Consider the following 22,034-nt stretch of genomic DNA (forward strand, 5'->3'; position numbering starts at 1 on the left):
ACCAACCAACCAACCAACCAACCAACCAACCGACCAACCTTTTCTTACGATACATCAAAAGTTGTGCCTTCGCGAGCTCTACGTGAGCTCTACAGTGATTTTAAAAAAATAGCGAAAAGTGATTTTATTCATAGTAAAAAATTTTTTTTGACAAACACCTTAATCGTGTGCGGCTTCCGATTAGTCGCCTTGACTTCCATGTTTTATATATCAAAAGAAGCGTCTAGAGGAGACCTTCATTTTGATACCCGGATTGTAAATTTCCGGCCCCATTTCCCGGAAATATTTTCATCTAAGTGATTTAGGGCGTGGTCGAAAAATTTTTTCCCGTGCAGTGACGTAAAAACTAATTACACCACCTTATAGAGAACGTTTTGACGACTCCGAAAATATACAGAACGTGAGGGGCACGGAAAATTTCGACAGTGTTTTGACTATAAAACCGTGAACTCACAGTGACAGTGACACTTTTGTGTAAATCACTCAAAAAGTAAAGCAAGCACCCCCTGTTTTAATTACACCATTAGATCGGGCTCGGTGAGACGCTTCTTTTGAGGTATTGAACACAATTTTTCCGTGACATTTTCAATCCCAAAACTAGGAAAACATAAATCACCACGTGTCGGAAAACGCGCTCGGAAAATAGCTTTTCCGAATTTCGAACATTTATAGTGAATAGGACATTTTACTTAGTATTTTAGCGTTTAGTTTTTAATTTTATCTTCATTAGTTTTTTTTTTTAATATTTTGATTTTAAGTTTTCAATAACTGTAACGACTCTAGCTTACTTCAAATCTATACAATAAGTCATTCTGTTTATTTCGCGTGGACTTATTATACATAATTATCTTCGTTATAAACCCAGCTACAATTCAGTGCAAACTACACAAAGATCAGACTATTATAACCAAAGATATTAACACTTTAGTGACACTCATTTTTAATTTTAAACATAATCAGTGAACTTATACATTTTCCTTTATACAAAAAATTCTATTTTTTGAAGTAAAACTTCTTTACGCACGGTTGACTTGGGGGTAAGCTGGTAAAATCGTAACAAAAAGTGTGATCGGGCGAGGCTAATGAAAGTGAGAGGGAGATGGAGATACAAGTTAGTGTAGATAAGACAGAGAGAGTGTTACGGTTCGTATATTACTGTAGGGGCAAGGAAGAGAGCAGTGCGCTCACATTTTTTTTCTCGCTTCTTTTCATAGCCAGTGCATGAAATATATTTAGGGAACACACATTTAATTTAGGGATAGAAACATAAGCTGAAGAATCGATTCATGATTCCGACTCTTTTTTTCAGAAATTTCGCTTCTGAGAATCGATGAATCAATTTCAAGAATTGATTCTTTTCAATAATTGATTCTGAATAAGTTTTTTTTAAATTAAAAAAAAATTACAGATTTTTTAATTTTAAGAAATAAAACTAGCTTAATCAGGTAAAAGGTACAATTAAATCCAAATTATAGAAAAGAATTATAGAAAGAAAGAATCGATTCTGGGTCAATTCTGATAACTGGGAATCGAGTCTAAATAATCGAGTTTTGTGACCACAGAATCGATTCTCTGGTAGATTTGGATCGAATTTACCGTCCCTTATTTAATTTGACCGAACCTTTAAATTCCCGAACGCACCCGAAGTGATGTTAAAGCGATGACATTTGGTTTGTTTACTTTTACGCGGGAAAGTATTTAGGCGACACGACTTGTCTTTGTAAATTAAATTTAGCTCAGTTAAGGTGTTTTGGTTTAAGATATATTAATTTGTTCTAGTTAAGGTTTTTCGTTTTGTTATTTTTATGATTTCGTTTTTTAACAATTTATAAATTAATATTTTGTTCAATACATTTAATATTCTACGTCGTTCATATTTCGTGAATTTTCGAATGAATAATAATAAATTATGGCAGGAAGTGATACAGATTCTGATGATGAAAGCAGTGCTCAAGGACCATTAACTAAAAAAAAAAAACAATTACGTACGGAAATTGTGCATACAAACTGTTTGACAACAAGTTTGTATATTTCAGCCTCGCGTTTCTGCAATTTACTTCAGAAAATTTTTAAAATAGTATAATATAAAATTCAACCAATACGTAAATATATATATACTCAGTAATTGTAGAGGTTTTCCATTCCAAATAATTTAACATGACAATAATCAAATGTAAGTTGACGATGAAAATCCCATCGACGATCAGGACGAAAACCGAGACTGATTACTTTGGAGTTAGGTTAATAATTTTTTATTCTATTATGTTTATAATCTTTTATAACTCTAATAATTATTTACTAAATTAACCAAACTGTATTTTAAAATTAAATTAAAATGATAACCCATAATGAATTCATATATTTGCACAAAATTAATATGTGTACACGTGTCTGTATTATACATATATAAACATATACACATACTTATTACATATAGATGGAGCGAAAGAAGTTTTACTTCAGTCGTGTGGTCTAAAGCACACTGGTTTTTTTAAACTCTGCCTATCTAATAATCAATTCTAAATATCTGCTCAAAAATGTAGATAAAAGAACACTATTTATATTTACGTTCCAATTATCTAATTTAATATCTTAATAAATATGTAAACTTCCTTAATATCTAATCACCTTTTGAAGTCAGTGCCTTGGGTTTACAACTATGCCGAAGATTTCTTAGTAACTAGAATAATTGCATTGAATCATTTGCGCTACGTTTGATCGGCAGTGGTTTAAAAAAAAGTAATAATTATAATAACTGAACGGCTACTCGACAAATTTAAAACACAACATCCGGGTTAATGTAAGTCAACAAGGTGTCGCGGATCAAAGGAGAGCGATTAAAAGACAGTTAACTACTTCATAATCTCATTTACACCTTTAAACTCGCACACTACCTACTTTCTTCTTATTAAACTCCGATTTACTGCATCTACATACATTAATATATTGTTCTGCTTTAGTAACAATAACAAAACTTGGCTATAAAATAAAGTCAGGAAATGTAGAAGATACAAGCACACAGAAGAAAAGGAACCACAAGCAGCTTGGGAATACAGAGTGAAGTCATCAATATTTCCTTTCTGTGCATGTTTTATTTCTTCACATACCCGACACCTCATGAATTTGACGGATTTTCAATAAAAAAAATTGTAATCGACTTCAGTTCTGGAAATGGCTGAAGATATATTGAGTCGGATTATCTTATTATTTCTGTTCGATAGTTTTGTATCCTGATTCAATTTTCAATATTCTAATGAATGAAATATATATAATACTTGAAAGTTAAAAAAAAATCATCATAATCTTCTTATTCATTCCACAACCATCATCTGTGAAGAATGAACTGTGCCGAAGACGCCACGGATCCAATTCCTATAAAAATTGTTTTCACTTTGAAAAAAAAAAAAAAATCTTTGAAATACACAATTTATCGAGTGTTTGTGAAAGAACTGCTTACGAATCATATCTATTCCAAGAAAGCTATTAATTTTATCTTAAAATCTTGGTATCATTAAATTTTAGATTTTTTGATAAGTTGGTGTAATGGAAGCGTTATCACAAACGGAAATTTATAGCCGATGTCGATATGACGATAACACAAGTTGCACTTACTTTGAACATTATTTGTTATTTATGTTTGATAACGTTCTTTAATCGAATATGCTACAACAAAATATCTGATAAAAGATTGTCATTTATTACTTTATTTCCAAGAAAGGCAGATAGCACTTAAGTAGTCAGTCATTTTAATGAAAAAATTATAAAAAGAAAGTAGATAAAAATAAAATTTGTCAGTCACTCTTGCAGACAAACAGTAGCTCATAAAACGACTACAACAAATAATAAATTAAAAAAACGTTCAAAAACGCAAATTAATCGTAATAATCGTACAAACTCATCGGGAACGGTATGTCGGTCCCTAATTCCTGTTACTCTGCTTTTTAATACTGAAGGGAGTTCGAAAAAATTGTTTTAATTAATTAATAAAATAAAAAATAAATAAACAATGAGAACTCATCTACACGATCAGTACCAATATATACAGTTACAGTTGCTCTGCTGTTTTTTATTTCTTTAATTTAATAAATTTTAATTCTTTTAAGAAGCATCTATATTAAGGAATTAATTGCAGCAGAAAAAAGATTCTGACAAATAACCACAACCGACTTGATTAGGGATCGCTATAATAAAAATCACATATTATCAAACGCGATTAAGGCTATCAAATGATAAATATATATATATATATATAAGACAAAAAAACAAAAAAGGTTGACATTGATAGGAATTTAATATTACTAACATGAGGTGCACTTCAGTTTTATTAGGTTTGGTCCTTTTTGTGTCCGTTCATTGTCAGAACGATAGTCTTCCCGCGGCGGAAAAGTGTGATCCGGAGAAATGCAAGTTGCCAAACTGTAGATGCTCGTCCACTGAAATCCCTGGAAACTTGGAAGCCCGCGATACACCACAGGTTGAAATGTTTTGATTTAAATCTACCATTTAATAGTACCACCTTCGATCATTTTGAAATGTTTTACATAGAACATAGAAAGTCATAGAGAGTTTAATACATTTGTTTTCCTCAGTTCGTTATACTCACATTCGATGACGCAGTGACCACAGTGAACATCGAGACCTATCGCAGTATCCTCTACAATAGAGCCAACTCGAACAGGTGTCCCATCGGAGTGACATTCTTCATCAACCATGAGTACACAGATTACAGCATTGTTAACGAGTTATACAACCGGGGCTTTGAAATTGCTCTTCATTCGATCACTCACAAAACTAATCAAACATACTGGAAAGAAGCCACCGTTGAAGAATCCACCAGAGAATTCGTAGATCAGAGAATTCTCGTGTCTCATTTTGCAAATATTCCCCAAAGATCTATCCAAGGTTCGAATTGTTATATTTTTCTGATTGCGTCTCTTTATCTCAGTTTAAAATATATTTTTAAACAAAATATGAGCAATAATAGATATTTATTCATAGCAATAAAACTATACTTATCGTTACAGGGATTCGCAGTCCTTTCCTTCAGTTGTCCGGCAACAGTACCTATCAAATGATAAAAGAGAACGGTTTGACTTACGACTTGAGTTGGCCGACTGTCAGGTTTACTGATCCCGGTCTCTGGCCCTACACTCTCGACTACGCTTCAATCCAGGATTGCGTCATCGCCCCTTGCCCTACAGCGTCTGTTCCCGGTGTTTGGGTCATTCCCATGATCTCCTGGACTGATCTGGAGGGTTTCCCTTGCTCTTTTGTTGATGCCTGTTTTTCCAAGTAACTAACCGAATATTCAACATTTAATAATAATTATAAGAGAAATAAAGCAATAACGAATGAATTGTTTCCAGTCCTAACTTAAGCGACGAAGATGCTTGGTTCCAATACATCGTAAAAGCATTCGAGAAGCACTACCTCGGCAATCGTTCTCCTTTCGGATTCTATGTCCACGAATGGTTCGTTAGGATCAATCCGGGAGTTAAAGGCGCTCTGGTCCGCTTTATGAATATGGTCCAAAATATGAACGACGCATTTTTGGTACCACTTTTTCTGTAACAGTCTATCATTAGTCACAAAATTACGTCGGAATTAAATGTCTGCATATTTGTAAACACAGGTGAACGCTAATGAGGTAGTCAACTGGGTAAAGAACCCGGTACCACTGAATGAGTTTGTAAAACAGGATTGTCCCCGCTTCGTCCCTGCTGCCTGTCGTCGGACGACCTGCTCCGCTCTGAAAGAGGAGGAAAGTGGCGTAAGTATTAGTTTGTCGGACAATTAAAAATCAATATACGAAAATTTTATAGTTTATGAAAAAAAAAACATCTTTGTTAGGCTTCATATACTACGCAGTTCTCTTAAAAATACGGGACTTTAATAACTAGCATTTTTTATTATATTTCAGAATACTTATTACATGACAATCTGCAACAGATGTCCCCGAGTCTATCCTTGGCTTAACAATCCTCGTGGCGTCTAGATAATTTTATTACACGGTAGTGTACAGACAAAGGTCTTTTATTTTATAAAGTAAAAGGCTATAAGTAACGGTTCAAATTCTTTTTACTAGTCCAGTATAGTTACGAGTATACTTTATATATTTGTTATACAGAACCTATAAACTCTGTTTTGCTCATACAATAAAAATTAATATGAATAATATTAAGTATTTTTGATAAAATATACAGTTGACTCCTCGGATGAGTTGTCGTTTTGTTTAATGGTTGTAACACAGTGTGTAGGCAACATTAAATTATTTATTGTGGTAAGATTATAAAATAACATATATTACTTTATTTACAAGACACGGTAGACTTAAAAAAAAAAATTAAAACTGTACAACTTCTTTGTAAAACACTTGTTAATAGCCAATTTCGACAGAATAATGACTAATTATATCAAACATGTTTTTTACATAATCACTATCATTCCTCTCCTCATCCCTTCGCGATACAGCACATCATTCCACACCTCGTCCGCTAGTGTTGCGGACCGCTGTCGCCCCTTAATCAAAACCGCACCTACTTTTATTATTTTTTTACCAGTCCGCTATCCCGGGACAATGGTACCTCAATAAGCGCAAACGTTCAATTAGCTTTCTAATAAATCAATAAGGTCATCTCCGTCCTAATCTCTACTATTTAAGGTGGTAAAGCCTAGCTGTAGTCATGTAACTACAGATCGAAAGTGGGCTGGAACGACCGGGGAAGTACAACTCTCTCAGAGAAGATCGGCGTGAAGAAGCGTTTAATGGCTGCGTTTCCCTTTTTCCAACCTTTCCTCTCTCTCTCTTCCCCAAACAAAGGTGGCAACGCATCCGCAAAATTATTTTGCGGATGTCCATGGGAGACAGTACTACCTCTATCAAATAGGCCGTCTGCTCGTTTTCCCCCCTTTATCATAAAAAAAATATATTAGTCTCGCTACAGTCCGGAGCACTACGATATTCTCTAACAGAATCTGATGTAACAATTCCCGAAAACTTTTTATAACAGCTCATAACTTTAACGCTAAAGATTTCATACCGCCCCTTATTAAGAATCTCTTTTACAACGTAAGGCCCAGAATACAGCAGTCGCAGCAGTTTAACTTCACTTCCCGTCGGCGATTGCTTCCAGAGAACTAAATCACTCTTGAGAAACTTACTCTCAGGTTCACGATGCCTATCATATTGATATCTCATATCTAATCTAAAGAAACCGATTATCATTCAAATATATTGATGACCCTTTTTAGTTTTACTAAAAGGCCCGAGATGATCAATGTTAACTACTTCCATCGGGATGGGTGGCTTAGGAATGCAATTCACAGTTTTGTTTGCTAAAATCTCCTTTGCATAAGAACAATCTAAGCAATTATTTACATATTTTTTAATAAAACGAGTCATATTAGGAAACCAGTAATCCGATTTAATTAGTTCCCCACATCTCTTAAAACCAATATTTCTATTTGGTAGGGAAATTTTAACATAAACTTCATCCTTGTAAAAGAAACTGACCTATTAAAGGATTTCGTACATAATCGATTATTATTATTTTTATAATTATTTTTAATATCACTACATGCCTAACCTTCCGGTGATTGGCTTATTGTGATATGTAATTAATTATCTTGCAACTGATAGTGAAACACCAGTCACCAGCGAATATCATATATATATTAGATACCCTCGAAAACTTGACAAAACTAAATGTCTTTTAATGACATCTAAGGTTTTCGCGTGTACTAATTTACATGAAAGTAAGAGTTAACTAACTAGGTCTTTTATTGACTGAGTATGACCTTTTGTTGAACTGCGACTCACTGCATCGGCATGCTTCATATCGTCTCCCAGTCTATTCTAAAGTATTGTTTTAAATAGCGTCAGAATTTTAGTTTTAATTGCGACGAGTTTCGGATATCTTGATAACACGGTTCCATACTTATGTCCCAATCTTTATTCTGATAATTGATAAGCGTTTAATCACTAGCTTTAATATGAATAGCTTTCAGGTATTTTATTCAAACAATTAAATTTTTGACTGGAGTCTAGAAAGTTTTACAAAATACAAAATATTACTTACCAAGTATAAGCCCTCGTTGAAGCACCAGCCTCCATACCAGCCTCCATGGCTGATGATGTATGCCGATGACATAGCGCTCATTGATGAGAGCAGGTTGACGCTAGAGCGAAGAGTGAACCTCTGGAAGGGTACGCTTGAGAACGGTGGTCTTAAACTAAATGTGACGAAGACCGAATACATGGCTTGCGGAAGCCCGGACTCTTGCACTATCCATATAGGTCCTGAACCAGCCGTTAAGTCGGAAAAGTTTAGGTACTTTGGATCTATTCTGCATGAGTCCGGAGGCATCGATCACGATGTCCAAGCCCGGATCAGCGCTGCTTGGGCGAAATGGCGTGAGGTCACAGGTGTGGTCTGCGACCGCAGAATACCTACCAAGCTCAAGGGACTAATATACAAGAGCATAATCCGACCGGTTCTCTTATATGGAAGCGAATGTTGGCCAACACTGTCCAGGCACACTCAGGAGCTTTACGTCACGGAGATTAAGATGCTGAGCTGGATGTGTGGCGTAACGCGGGCTGACCGTATACGTAACACATTTATCCGAGGTAGTCTTGGAGTCCGTGACGTAGCGGATAAGCTTCAAGAGAGTCGCCTGAGATGGTATGGCCACGTTGCACGCCGACCTGAGAACTACGTCGGAAAAATTTGCCTTGATATGTCGGTCCCTAGAGCAAGACCCCCAGGACGCCCAAAAAAGCGATGGCTGGACACCGTGAAGCAGAATATGAGAGCCAATGGACTTACCACCGCGGATGTTTAAGACCGTACAAAGTGGAGGAGTTTGAGCAGGAAGGCAGACCCAGGCTAATGCTGGGATAATTGCCAGTACTTTCTAAGAGTATTTAGACACCACTGTCTGGAACAGGCTACAGCAAGCCTTGGGGTCTAAATTGCCCCAAAAAAGTGCTGGTGCAGAAGGCGAGGGGAAACCACTGCAACTATCTTCCCGTGAAAGTCATCATGTATACGGTTCACTGATACGTAATGACCACGACGAGTCTGCAAACAGTCTTGCGCCGACGATGATTTAGATAATGTAGATATATTCAATGACATGAATAAGCGCTAATTTGGGTTGCCTGCTTGACGCACGAATCCACTGAGTCATTACCATCAATACCAGTGTGACCTGGACCCCAAAACAAAATAATGATCAGGCCTTTCGCTTAACAGGAGTGTAATATGTCCCGAATTTTAAATATAATTAAAAAATCAGACAGACATTCTCATCTCGTCTGCCCGTGATCACGGTTGCTGAAAAGTAACCGAAACGTTAGGAGTATGCAATTAAAATAATTAAAATCGCGTAGTAACTCTGAAATACAATTTGTTTTATTTCAATGTTGAAGTTATATTTACTTCATAAACGGTTTAAATTCATATTGAGTATCGACATCTGAACACGTATCCGGGAAGCCTTGCTTGTCGTCGGTAAAAGTTCTTTTTTTAACCGTGAAACTCCTTTTATAAATTACAAATATTACTAACAAGAATAGTTCAACTGGAATTTTAAGTACATATCTTTTTAGTTCGTTCTTCCCTGTCTCGTAATCTTGGAAGTGAAAATAATAAAAATAGGGATTTATATTGAGGCTTCGATTGCTGCGTAGTACCAAACATTTAATACATGTAACGTAATTTTCATGACTTTAGAAGTACAATATACGAACTCTCAATATACTGACCAATAACCCAACAGTTAGTTTTTAATAGTTTGCACGGTGTTCGTTTCGTTGTTCCAACATCGCTAAGCATACTGTATTTACAAATCAGAAGAATTCCAATCTTTCCATAGACGCTGTTTCTTCTTCTTTATTCAATATATACAATAAAGAAGTTTTTGCCAGTGACCGGATCCACGAGATGTTGTCATGCTATGAACTCTCGTGATACCGAAATGTCTAGAAAAAACAACAATTGTTTTAAAGGAAAGTAAACTTATTCGTGATGGATTTCTGTTTACTTCAGATTCATTTGTTTTGTGTTCATTTCGTTCCCATTATTCTTTTATTATGTGGCATAAAAGGATCGCCAACGATCCTTGCTCTCCGACTAAACATTTCTTCCACGCGGCACATCCTTAAGTTCAACGGACGAGGCTTAAAGAATAAATAATGAGGGTATAACGATTTAAAGTAGCGTAAAAATAAATATGTTACCGGACCAGTCGCAATCAGCAGGGACACTGCTGCAGGTACGATAAGTTACGCCCTGCGATCGCCGACCCGCATACACAGTGTGGCGATTTTTATCAAAACCCTAACATGGCAAGTGTTTCTATAGACTTAGGCATGCAAAAAAACCCTCAGGTAACGGTAAGCCACAAACCTGACTAAATAAATGGGCTTTTGCTACGTATAGTGGACACCTAGTGGAAACTTAGTAGTGTAAATTACAAACTTGACTAGGTAACTTTAGAAACCGCCATCTATTGTAAATTTTGTACAACTTTGTGATAAATGACCGACCACCGATTAGCTTTTTTCTACAATGCTACCTAATATATATTTCCACTTTCATATAGTTGGGTTGGAGTTGTCTCTTTGTGAGTGATATTTATTTATTTGCATCTGGCGTTATACCCATACTCACAAATATAGGTGGATACTTTATAACATTTATTTTAAATCAATTCAATAAAATATGTTCATAAAGAGTCTAAAAGTGAATGTTTTATCGTTTGAATTGAGTTATAAGTGCATCGTGAGACCTTATTAGACTTCGATCCGATATACTATTGGATCCAGATATTTTTTTAGCTCCAACCCGATTTTAAAATATAATAAATTAGGATAGGGTCAAGAGGTAGGAGCGGTCCAGCGTCAGGAATCTTGAGTTCCCATTTTAATGGAATGAGTATGATATGCTGAAGTTAATGTCACTTCATTGTTTTTAAAAAGAGTAATTTCAGCATGACTGACTCCACGAATGCCTTATTCTTGATTATTGTCGAAGAGGACCGATCGCTGACACGGCTCGAACTAGAATACTTTGAATCTGTACTATTTTGCCTCTATTTATACCAACCAAGACTCGTTGTTATGTCTGCACTCGCACATCTGCGTAGCTATGGTTATGCAGGTGAAACCTGATAATTTTAAACATCTAAAATTCTTCATTATGAAAAAAAGGTATTTATTTCTTTAAATTTAATGGTATTGAATTGATTATTTATGTTATTTACTACAAAGTCAATGACATAAATAATGATAACAGTTTAGAATTAACTATAAAGGTCACATGTGGAGTGTCGCAAAGCAGAACTACACAACAAACGCAGCTGGCTATGTTGAAATACTGCACCCTGGTTCTACCAAGCAAAGCGACAGTTTTGTCGTGTGCTTAGAGCTTTGTACTGAGTCAAGTACGAATGACTACAGTCTACACAATTATTTTTTTTAGTTTCGACATCACTTTAGGTGTTAGCCCTATTGGCTTGGCTTGACAGGGTCACTAGGAGGGGTGGGTGGCCTGATGGGACCTACCTGTTAAATTCGGGCCTGAAGAGCCCGAGGGGTCACGCCCGTCCCAAAGGTGCCTCTAAGAGGCCGGACCTCGGCTTAGAACGCCGTTGAAGGGGAGGGTGGCATCGGGTGATGGGAAAGTCTACACTAGGCCCATGCAGGCCCTTTTATAGCCCATTCCCGACTACCCGCTCTGCCGCGCCACAACGACTCTGTCCGTGTGTGTGACGTGTTTACTTTGCACAATATTATCTTAAATTTTATAATATCAAAATTGATCCCGTAGTTAATTTATTAACAATGACAATACATATAATAATAATTTGAATGCAATAATAACAATCAAAGCAACATCAACGCTTTTTTAACAGAACCATACGGATAGTTTTATAAAAACAAATAGTCAGATTTGTAATATCAATATTCTCATACATTCCCCAGAGTTGTATCGACCACCTACCACTTATATATTCTTATAAAACGGTCAGCCTCTTCTCAACGCCAATATTTTGTTTTATTACTATACAAACACTGTCTGATTACAACACTGATGTTGTAATCAAGTGTTATAAACGTTTTTCATTTTACGATTTGTCTCGTCTTCTGAACGAGGATTGTCTTCCGATACGAAATGTTGACATCATCTCACAGAAGCTGCCCGGAGTCGACGGACATTCCGTCTTAGCTGGAGTATTCGAGGACCTTTTGACAACATGAAAGATTAAATATCAAATATATAAAAAAACCTTGTTTTTGAGGATATTGGTATCAATATAGCAATAAGTGTACAGTTGTATATAATACGCAGTTATGGGATTATCACAAAGGATTACAAATACATGTTATATCCTATGTCTAACACCACGGAAGTGATCCAGAGCTCGGTATCATTTCATTAGAACAAGTTGCTTGTCGAAGCTGCCGTCTACTTCACAAACCAACCAAGTATCGCAGTACCTGTACAAGTCATAGGCGCTGCAATACGGCGTCTCCGCGGGTTCCGTGGTGTCCAGCTTGGAGTGGTCGATTTCGTACTTCTGTCTCCGACCGTCATATCTGAAAATTACAACAGAATAACTTTCACATAAAGTCTATAAGAAAAATCTAAAGGATTTCTTTACAATACTTGTATCACTTTTTCCTACCTGTATGGTTATTTAAAATAAATAAACACTAAAATGTGTTTCGATTTGAACCTGAGGTATTGAAGTCTGTGAACGTCTGAAGGTTATATGGATAAATCAATGAAATTCCAAGAAGATCGTTCTTGTTGTTATAAAAATTAAAAACCAAGTTTTTTGGTAAATGTTTTTACAAGCTTTATTAGCTTCACATGTATGTTTGTATGTTTGTAACCGACCTCTTTGGGCGCGATTTTGACCCTCTTTAAACGGCCATATTTCGTTTAAACTATGTAGATTTATCGAGGACATAAGACAATACACTTAATTGATAAAATTATTCCATTTTTCAATTTGCAAAATATGATTTTTGTTAATTTATATAATTTTCGTCTATAGTCCATAAGGTAAGAAACGTAATTAATTTATTTATTGTAATTAAACGACACTGAATTTTTGAGCCATTCGCATTCGATGATCTACTATTGTCGATTAGAATTAAAAAAAAATTAACTCAAATCATTGATTTTCTCATAGGTTACAGTGTTTCCGGAGTTTCATACATGACGAACACAAATTTTTTTTGACCTATTTTGATATATTTTTCCTTTTCTATTGCCCTAAATTAATTTTTAGCAAGTTTAGAATTAATCTCCATTAAATTATCTCGACAATAGTATGCAAAATGTCTTGATTCCATTAACTAACAAGGCTAAACTAATAATACTAAAAATAGTTGCCAAAATGAGGCGAAAAACTTTTTCGATCGTAAAGCACTCTCTGAAGCTTCGCATCATGAATCGTGCAATAGTTTAAAATAAAAAAAAACAAGCTATTATAAATAAACCAAACTAAATAGTAGAAAATAAATAATAGTTTAATAAAACTAAAAAACACGCTTTTTATAGAAAACCGAACTAAAAAATAGAAAATAAATTTCAATAAATTTAAATTAATAATAGTGTGAATAGAAAAAAAATATTTTATTTTAAACAAAGCGTGGGTTGCTTTTTAAGATATTATCGAAATGATAATCACTCTACTCATATCTTTTATAAAATATTTATAACTATTGACGCCATGCGCCCAACACTTTTTTAAAATAATTTTTTGTTTTATTCACACTATTATTAATTTATATTTATTGAAATTTTTAACACTATTCTTAAATTAAATTTATTAAAATTTATTTATTTTTTCATTTTTTAGTTCGGTTTTCTATAAAAAGCATGTTTTTTAGTTTTTTTTAATTATTATTTTTGTTATACAACGACACCGAGCAACACTGGTTTGTAATACATTGGACCAAAGTCGTTAGTTAATATATAATTTAATAATATATCATTCAATAAGATATGAGAGTATCCGAAATAGATTCTCACTTGACGACGGGCAGGAATCGATGACCCCAGACGATCTCCCGAGGAAGGTAGGAGCTCTGGCTCTGCGTAAACGTGCCCATGGAAGCGGAGGCTCCCTTCAAACTTATTGTTATCTCAAAACTGAAAATATTTGTTATACATTTTTGTTTGCAATTAGGAACAGACATAAATAGCACATGTTATATGTACTTGTCTTCATCGAACAAAGCTGTGATCGGTTTAAATTAAAATACATGTATAACAGATAGATCACTCAAAAAAATATTTCCGTATAACGGACAACCTCACTCAGACTAAACACAAAAGTCGACACGTGACATTGTTGGCCAATCACCACCACCAACGCCACCATCAGCCTATCGGAGCCCACTGCTGAGCAAAGGCTTCTTCTCACATGGAGAAGGTTAGAGCATCAATCACCACGCTTGCTCAAGACGGGTTGGCGATTTGAATCTTATAATTTGAAATTATAAGACCAGGTTTCCTCACTATGTTTTCCTTCACCGTCCGTCAGTGGTGTCTAAATACTCTTAGAAAGTACATAAGAATCGGAAAAGATCACATTGGTACTTGCCAGGTTTTGAACCCGCGCCCTCACGTATGAGACGCGGGCCTTTAAACCTCCAGGCCACCACGACTTCAATGGCCAATGAATGTTTTAAACAAGGAATAAACTTAAAGAACATTCGACGTGATTTTTTAATTCCAACCTTGGAAAATATTTTCAGTTGGTTCTTGAAGTAGTAATGTTGGTATAAACCTAAATATTAGATTGAAACTCACCTGTATTCATTGATGTTTTTGGGAGTCATTTTGTACAGAGGACTGTGCTCGTCGATTTCGTGGACCAACGTCACTGGCCACAGAAGGAACTGACGCTGATGAAGAGGCAGCGTCTGAGCGTGGTAGCGGATTACTTCACCTTCTTTTGTTCTACGATCAAAAGATATAATTGTCATAATATACTTATCAATAATATAAAATTTCGTAATAATATACAAGTTTATGTATGTCAAAAACCAACTGTATTTGTATTTGTTCCTTATGGACGGAAGCTGTAACCGTTTCAGAATATTGGTTCCACCGACAAAAAACTTGACGTTGATTATTTGTTGCATTGTTGTAACTAGGAGCATCATTTCCAGTTTCCTGATCAACCTATATCAAATAAAACTCCAAACACTACTATCACATTAAAATCTCAACCAAGAATCGTGATCAATAAACCAATCGATCGTTCCTGACCTACTCTTCATTTTCCTCTATGAAAGACACTGACCTCTTCAGCTTGTAAGTAAGTTAATACTAAGCATGTCTCAGAACCATTTTACCTTAAACTGACTTGACTCAGTATTTTAATGTGTAATTAAATGACTATAGTACATACTCTCGATATTTTAATAATATGAACCTGTGAGTGTTGATAAAGTGAGCTGAAAACTCGGAGCTGATGATGTGGTCGTAGTTGAGGTCCCAGACGCGGAACATCAGGCACAGGCGGCCGTCCCGCAAACAGATCTTGATCGTAACAAATACAGAGAACACTTGAACCATGGACCTTAAACATCGCTTACTATCTACCTTAATAAAATTGAATATAACAATAAATAAGTCTTAATAAAACTCGAAAGAACAGCTGATAAAGAAAGGTCCACTAGAATGTGAGCTGCATACTGGCAAAAAAAAACTTGGCAGTTGGTCTAAATTATAATATTTAAAACTTTAATTACAGAGTTGTATTATAAAATGACTTCATTAACGTGAATTACTTTATCTAAAGTATTATTTATATCTCTGGTCTGGTTCTTTATATATTTCATCCCAGAAAAGAGATTCATCTGTGTGTTGCCACTACAGTATTCAGTTACCAAGATATAACTCACTCACAACAGCTTTCTTGCTGAACCCGACTCCATCCCTCGTCATTTTCTCTGGTCTCGTGAGTTTAGCGTACACAACGCAGGTGAGGACTCCGGACAAACCAGTGCCCAGGATTAACTGGAAAAAATGACATCACTGATATTACTAGTAACGTATCTTTTATTATTTGGTCAGCGATGGAGGTGAAAGTCATTTAACCTGCATTATAAATAAGAAGATAGACTCTGGACACTCCTCGTCGATGGCTCGATCCCCAAACCCGATGGTCGTCTGAAAGGTTCAAGAAAATGTGTCGATTAATGTAAATTTCATTGTGTTGTGTATTTTGATACGTCATCAGTTTTCGGTTGAACTTATAAGATATCAGTTTGTTATCAAGAGCCTTGCAACGCACCGAATTTTTACTGCGTTTTGTAACATATTGACTAATCTATATGTAACGTGCCTTCCGATTTAAATATAAAATAAATCAATTCAATTCGATATTTTCATTTTCTCTAACATCGACATGCAGACAAAACTAAAGTCTATTAAAAGTTGAGATTTAAATGATTCTGTAAATTATATATCAGTTACATTCATTTTCATTCATTCATTCAGTTTGAATGAGATGTTGTTAAGTACAAAGAAAGCCTGATTCCTAGTCAGACCCCAGACTCGACGACTAGTATTCATTGTCCCATAGACCTCACCGACTGGGGACTTTTCCAAATACTTATTCCTCCAAACATTTAAATTGACTTTAATTGACCTCTGAGTGCATGTAGTTCATTTGACGGTAAAAATTATTCCGGAAATTAACGATTTTGGAGTAATGAGTGTGATTCATGAATAAATGAAGTAAGCGATGTTTGAGGGCGGCGCTCTTCATCTCAAACTGATTGAACTGATACATCGACTGCAAAAAGATAATTGAATGATTACAATTACAGACTTATTTCCAATCATAAGGATAATGACTTAATTTTATTAATAAAAATAATAACCTTGCTATGAGTATTTCATATTATTGCTAATGTTTATATTTTCGTTTGCACGAGGGAAATAATTTATTTCAATTGGCAAGACATATTTGAAATATTTACAAATGTTATTAATATCCGTCAAGTGTGAAGTGAAAATATACAGAGACAAACATACACACTCGCAATGTATAAATTAACGCATCTGGTAGAGAATCTGTGTTCGAATGTTAATGTATTGGAAAATAAATTGAATTATGGAGAAAAATGAAAATTTGTTAGCGAAAACAAACAACGATATTAAACATTCAGATATTACTCTTCCATATTTATAATAACATACTTAAGATGTATAAGTCACGCTATTTATACTGAAAAACTATTCGAGGATTCCAATCGTTTAATAAAACTAGCAACTGGTCGTATTGTAAGTAAAGAAACTTTTCATAATAAAAATATTAGGTTTTATATGAGTTATATTCGGCTGTTAGACATGAAGCAAGTAAATAAGATGTAGTTAACATAAGAAAATGAATCACTTGAGCTTCAACGGAGGCGAGGAAGATGGTCACGAAGTCAGTTCCGCCGGTGACGCAGGTTCTCTGAGGAGGCTCCGGTCCCAGGTCGTAGTGAGCCATCGCCGTCACGTACCAGAATACGGCGAACACCAACCAGATGGAGAAGTGAACCACCACCGTGCCCACCACCAGCCAGCGCCAACGGAGGTTTATCTGGGGACGACACGAGCAGGGCATCATTCACTACGACTGAGATTTGCTTCGTAACCGATCCACATTATAGCTCAGGTTTCACACTCACCAAGGTATGGAAGGTGTCGTTGAGGAGACGGATTTTAGCGAACGGTACGTTTGAGATGAGTGCTACATTCTCGTTCCCACTCTTGGAGACGAGACGTTTAGGGAAGTCGCAGTGAGCCTTGTACCGTAGAGGAGGTTCCAACCTACAGACGGTATTGAATGTTCTATTTGAAATAAATTAAGATAAATAACAGTTTTAAAGATAAATACCATCATCTCAACACATGTCTCGCTCCCTGGCTCCTGCTCCGAGTTGATACTTACTGTTGCAAGCATCAAATTATATAGCAAATGTTAAGATAATATTGTGAACGTTTATTATAATTTTGGTTTAAACGGTATCTTCAAAGTTTTAAAACAAATTTTAAGCATGACATACCTCCTGCACACTATACGTTGTTATAACATGAGTTAGAAACACAGACATTTCTCTTCCCACGGGACGTAACCATATGAGAATCTTTAACTCCAAGAAGTTACTCAATAAATATAATCCATGTGCCTAACGATACACATTTTTACAACCAATAAGATCAGTTACTAGTTTATGACTAAAAAGTTAAAGACAAGACCCACCTCCTGTTATCGGAACTGCTCTTAATCACAGTCTTATCAGAGACAGGTGTGTTGGTGATTCTCTGGTGAGTGTGTTTCCTTGTCCCGGGTCCGAGTTCCTTGTTTTCATCTATCTTCGACTCCAGACTGGAGTTGCTCTTTGTTATGATGATCCTGGGTAATTGTGACGACAGCCGTCTCAGTCGTTCAGATTTGGTCTCAGACAGTGAATTTAAACTTCCTTTAGAGCCTTCGTTTTCTATTTTATATTGTACTGCGGGATGTTTGTCGATGTTCTCAGTTTTGTTGGGTCTACTGTACATGTCTTCTGAGTGTTTGTTCTCAACTTTCTCACTCATGGCTTCTATGGTCTCGTATATGTGCTCCGGGTCTTTATTTGCTGGTTTCATTTTATCATCTTCACAAGGACGACTGCTGATGTTTTTTAAGTAATTTAAACATTCATCGTAAAGTTTATTAACTTCATCGAACTCCTCGTCATTTTTTCTTGAATCCATGATCTTCGAGACCTTCACACTTCTATTTCAAAACTTACTGTTTCACGACTTTTCATTTTAAGGACAATTTACGCAATGTTTCTTAGAGACAAGGAACATCTCATAACAAGACACAACTGAACTCAACCTCAGTTCCTAAGCGAACGCTTCACCATAGCCGCAGGTTCCCATCGAATGAGCACTTCAAGTCCAATGTCGCTCGTTCGTCGCCGGAGATGTAATGATAACCTTATCTACTGTTATCAGTGCTAATTGCGCGGCCGAGGAGTGAACACTGAGCGAAAGATCGCCGCCGACCTTGATTAGAGGAGCGGGTCAGTCTACTAGCGGCTCGATATGTACATCGATGTGCTGCACGTTACATTTGAGAAGATTAATTAAATAAATAACATATCATAAACAACTGTCCCCTCATCGTCGCCAAACAATATTATAAGACTCAAACAGGATTCCTTAAATTTTATTGAATGTATTAATAATGTAATATTATATAAGCTCATATGTTTTCAATAGTTTTTCACGAGGGTTCAGTCTCGCGTAGGTGCGCTTGCTTATTTTCCATACATACTTATTTTTTATTTATGTATATACGTCCTCCGCTTTGTTTAAACTCGAACTCACGGTGATAGATCATTCTCTTGTACAAACATATTGACTTTTATTATACATAGCATTATATTAACTGAAACCGTTTTTAAAAGAAAGTAAAATCTCACATATTTAAAGGATTTCTCTTGCCAAATGAATCTGCATGAGAATCACCCCTCATATGAGAATGTCAACTGATACATTGCCTTTATCTCGTTACTAACACTTCCTCGGCTTAAGGAAGGCTTAAGGACTGCCTAACTATGTTTCAAGTTACTCCTATAAAAAAAATGAAGAATAATAGACATTTCTTTTCTTAACTAATCATGAGTGTTGTAAGAGCTGCCGGTGGGATGTTATCGATAAAGAAAATGTTACGCGAAGTGCAAATATTTATTTTGTTAAAATATAATCCTGTTCTCGTAAAACACGTTTAAAGTCTTAATGTTACATAACTTATTTACATGTCACTCAATATTTTTACTAATAATATAAAATTTTAAAACAATCCAAATTTGACATTAATAAAAAATAAGTTTATGTGAAGATTTTAATACTTCCTACACACTTATTACAAAAATTGCAGTCGTAATTGGTTAGAGCGAATGAGACACGGAAACGGTTAACTGGTGAAGCGGTGACTGCACATTACTAGTCATTAACCTCACAATAGTGACAACAGTCACTGATTATCTCTTAAATAAACGTCAGTCGTTTGCAGGACGGTGACGTAGTTACTGAAGTATACAACAAACACGAAGGATTGCACACGACACAGTACCTACAAGCTGCAACACAACACTTGAGAGTTATTTAAATAACAATTACGTCATATGTTTTAATTCTTTTGTTTAACAAGTCAAGGCGCCACGAGGATTACGAAGCCACTCGAACGACAAGTGATATGTTTCAGCTTTCAAACACTATTCAATAGTCTTGTTAATTATGGTCAGACGATGCTAATGGCGGAGGTTTCCCAACCATAAATAACTGGTCCACCTGTCGGCACGAGGCCCATCATGTACTCGTTTGATATGAAAACGGACTTGAAACTACTTGACGTGGACGAAGAAGATTCAACAAATATTGCACCAATTTCGTTAAGACCTTGACTGCCTGACTTGTGACTTGTGAGAGAAAGTAGAATCATAGGAAAAATAACAAATATATCCAGAATAGACTCGTACATAGTGTTTTATATTGTCGTTTAGTTGAGCATTAAATACAATAAATCGCCTTGATATGGAACACCCTGTAAAAGTTGATGCAAAATAACTATTTTTTTATTATTTTGTGTCATTGTAAAACAAAGAAACATCGTACGTCCAGCGATGAGACACGTCTTAATATCATTGTTATAGTTCAGTTGTGAATGTAAACAGTTTTAGTGAACAGTTCGTTGCTCTCGAGTTCTCACAACACACTATATAAGAAAAAAAAGTATTTTCATATCGTACAGAACAAATAAGCACGACTAAATGTATTGTGATGTTAGATTACTTCGTTTAATTTACTCGCCTGTAACATTTCTAGTCAGCGTCTGCACCTAAAGGGACTCCACAAAAATGTGGTTTAATAAAACCCTACACTAAATCATCATGATAGCATTGTCCTTATTGATGATTGATCAGATATTAAATTTATATAAAGAAATCTTTTATTAAAAACACAAGTTAAAAATAAATTATCTTTAATGAGAAATATACAACTTTATAAGTTCATTGATCATTAACAACTTACTGTAACGACTAGTGAGGTCCGTCGCTGCGACAACACACTTCCAAATAGAACGTAATCAAATATTTTAAGAATACAACTTTACCCTTCAATTATTCAACGTTCCCGTTATACATTGTGATGGCGAGAGACAGAGGAGCGAGCTAAATGTTCTTAATAATACCCTCAAAAACTAAGTAAGAACTTAAAATAAGATTGTCTATAACTGAATAAATTTTAATATTTTTGATAACAAATAAAAAGCATGAGAGAAAAAGACTTCCGCTTTGAGAAAGGGTCTCAAACCCTCCTCCTTAGTGAGGTGTCTGACAAGCGCTATAAAGACTGGGGGGTAGTCTAAAGTCTCCAACACATTAAAACTACCTTCACCTTCGCTACATCAAGACGGGACACTGCGGAGTCACCAATAGTGACTTGTTGTAGGGTCATGGATACATACGAACCACAACGAGGCCTTAAAAAGTTTAATTGCCAAGAATAAACAAGACAAGACAAGTTGAATCAATCCACAACTTTTTGAAAATATCTTTCGAGAATACAAAATCAATAATATACAGAACACACCCCGAGAGGAAAGCGGATTTGATGAATCTGGAGCTGCTGGCGTCAAAAGACAGCGACACCGATTCAATTAGAAGCAGAACAAATCGAATACATTTAAGTTTTTAACCTACACGAAAACGACCATCAAAATACTTAAAAGGTTACAACATTACATAAAATATTATCTGATCTTACAAAAAGAGAGTTATTAATACCAGTTACATTCCAACGGAACTTTCCTCATAAGTTTGTTTGTTTCCAGAGAGAAACAGAGGAACGAATGAATAAAACACAAACTGTTAAAATATCCAATGAGGTTTATTAGTTTTAAGTTCTAGTTCATAGTTTTGTATAAAATAAATAACAGACAACATAACATGA

The 22,034-nt window shown here is 35.4% G+C and overlaps 2 protein-coding genes across 2 annotated transcripts; one reads left to right on the top strand and one right to left on the bottom strand.

The window, feature by feature from the left end:
* Window positions 1-4,273: 4,273 nt before the first annotated feature.
* Window positions 4,274-6,019, top strand: LOC116773683 (chitin deacetylase 8). Its single transcript, XM_032666184.2, has 6 exons — window positions 4,274-4,474; window positions 4,590-4,902; window positions 5,025-5,292; window positions 5,367-5,553; window positions 5,633-5,770; window positions 5,921-6,019. Exons 1-6 carry the CDS (start codon window positions 4,304-4,306, stop codon window positions 5,993-5,995), a joined length of 1,152 nt encoding a protein of 383 aa, XP_032522075.1. The 5' UTR covers window positions 4,274-4,303; the 3' UTR covers window positions 5,996-6,019.
* LOC116773601 (ATP-sensitive inward rectifier potassium channel 11-like) lies at window positions 5,632-19,064 on the bottom strand. Its single transcript, XM_032666081.2, has 10 exons — window positions 18,289-19,064; window positions 17,714-17,855; window positions 17,434-17,625; window positions 16,131-16,202; window positions 15,939-16,049; window positions 15,463-15,569; window positions 14,835-14,984; window positions 14,052-14,171; window positions 12,506-12,604; window positions 5,632-12,250 (listed from the first exon to the last, which is right to left on the bottom strand). The coding sequence occupies exons 1-10, from the start codon at window positions 18,783-18,785 to the stop codon at window positions 12,133-12,135; spliced, it is 1,608 nt and encodes a 535-aa protein (XP_032521972.1). The 5' UTR covers window positions 18,786-19,064; the 3' UTR covers window positions 5,632-12,132.
* Between the last annotated feature and the right edge of the window lie 2,970 nt (window positions 19,065-22,034).

Source organism: Danaus plexippus (assembly GCF_018135715.1).
Source record: "Danaus plexippus chromosome 22 unlocalized genomic scaffold, MEX_DaPlex mxdp_27, whole genome shotgun sequence".
Taxonomy (NCBI): Eukaryota; Metazoa; Arthropoda; class Insecta; order Lepidoptera; family Nymphalidae; genus Danaus; species Danaus plexippus.

Excerpts from the sequence above, each read along its gene's own strand:
- LOC116773683 (XM_032666184.2), top strand. The coding sequence starts at position 4,304 with ATGAGGTGCACTTCAGTTTTATTAGGTTTGGTCCTTTTTGTGTCCGTT. Across the intron at positions 5,293-5,366 it reads GTTGATGCCTGTTTTTCCAA|TCCTAACTTAAGCGACGAAG; the intron begins GTAACTAACCGA and ends AATTGTTTCCAG. Across the intron at positions 5,771-5,920 it reads TGAAAGAGGAGGAAAGTGGC|AATACTTATTACATGACAAT; the intron begins GTAAGTATTAGT and ends ATTATATTTCAG.
- LOC116773601 (XM_032666081.2), bottom strand. The coding sequence starts at position 18,785 with ATGGATTCAAGAAAAAATGACGAGGAGTTCGATGAAGTTAATAAACTT. Across the intron at positions 15,570-15,938 it reads GGTTCAGCAAGAAAGCTGTT|ATCTGTTTGCGGGACGGCCG; the intron begins GTGAGTGAGTTA and ends GTTACGATCAAG. Across the intron at positions 12,251-12,505 it reads AGCGCCTATGACTTGTACAG|GTCCTCGAATACTCCAGCTA; the intron begins GTACTGCGATAC and ends TGTTGTCAAAAG.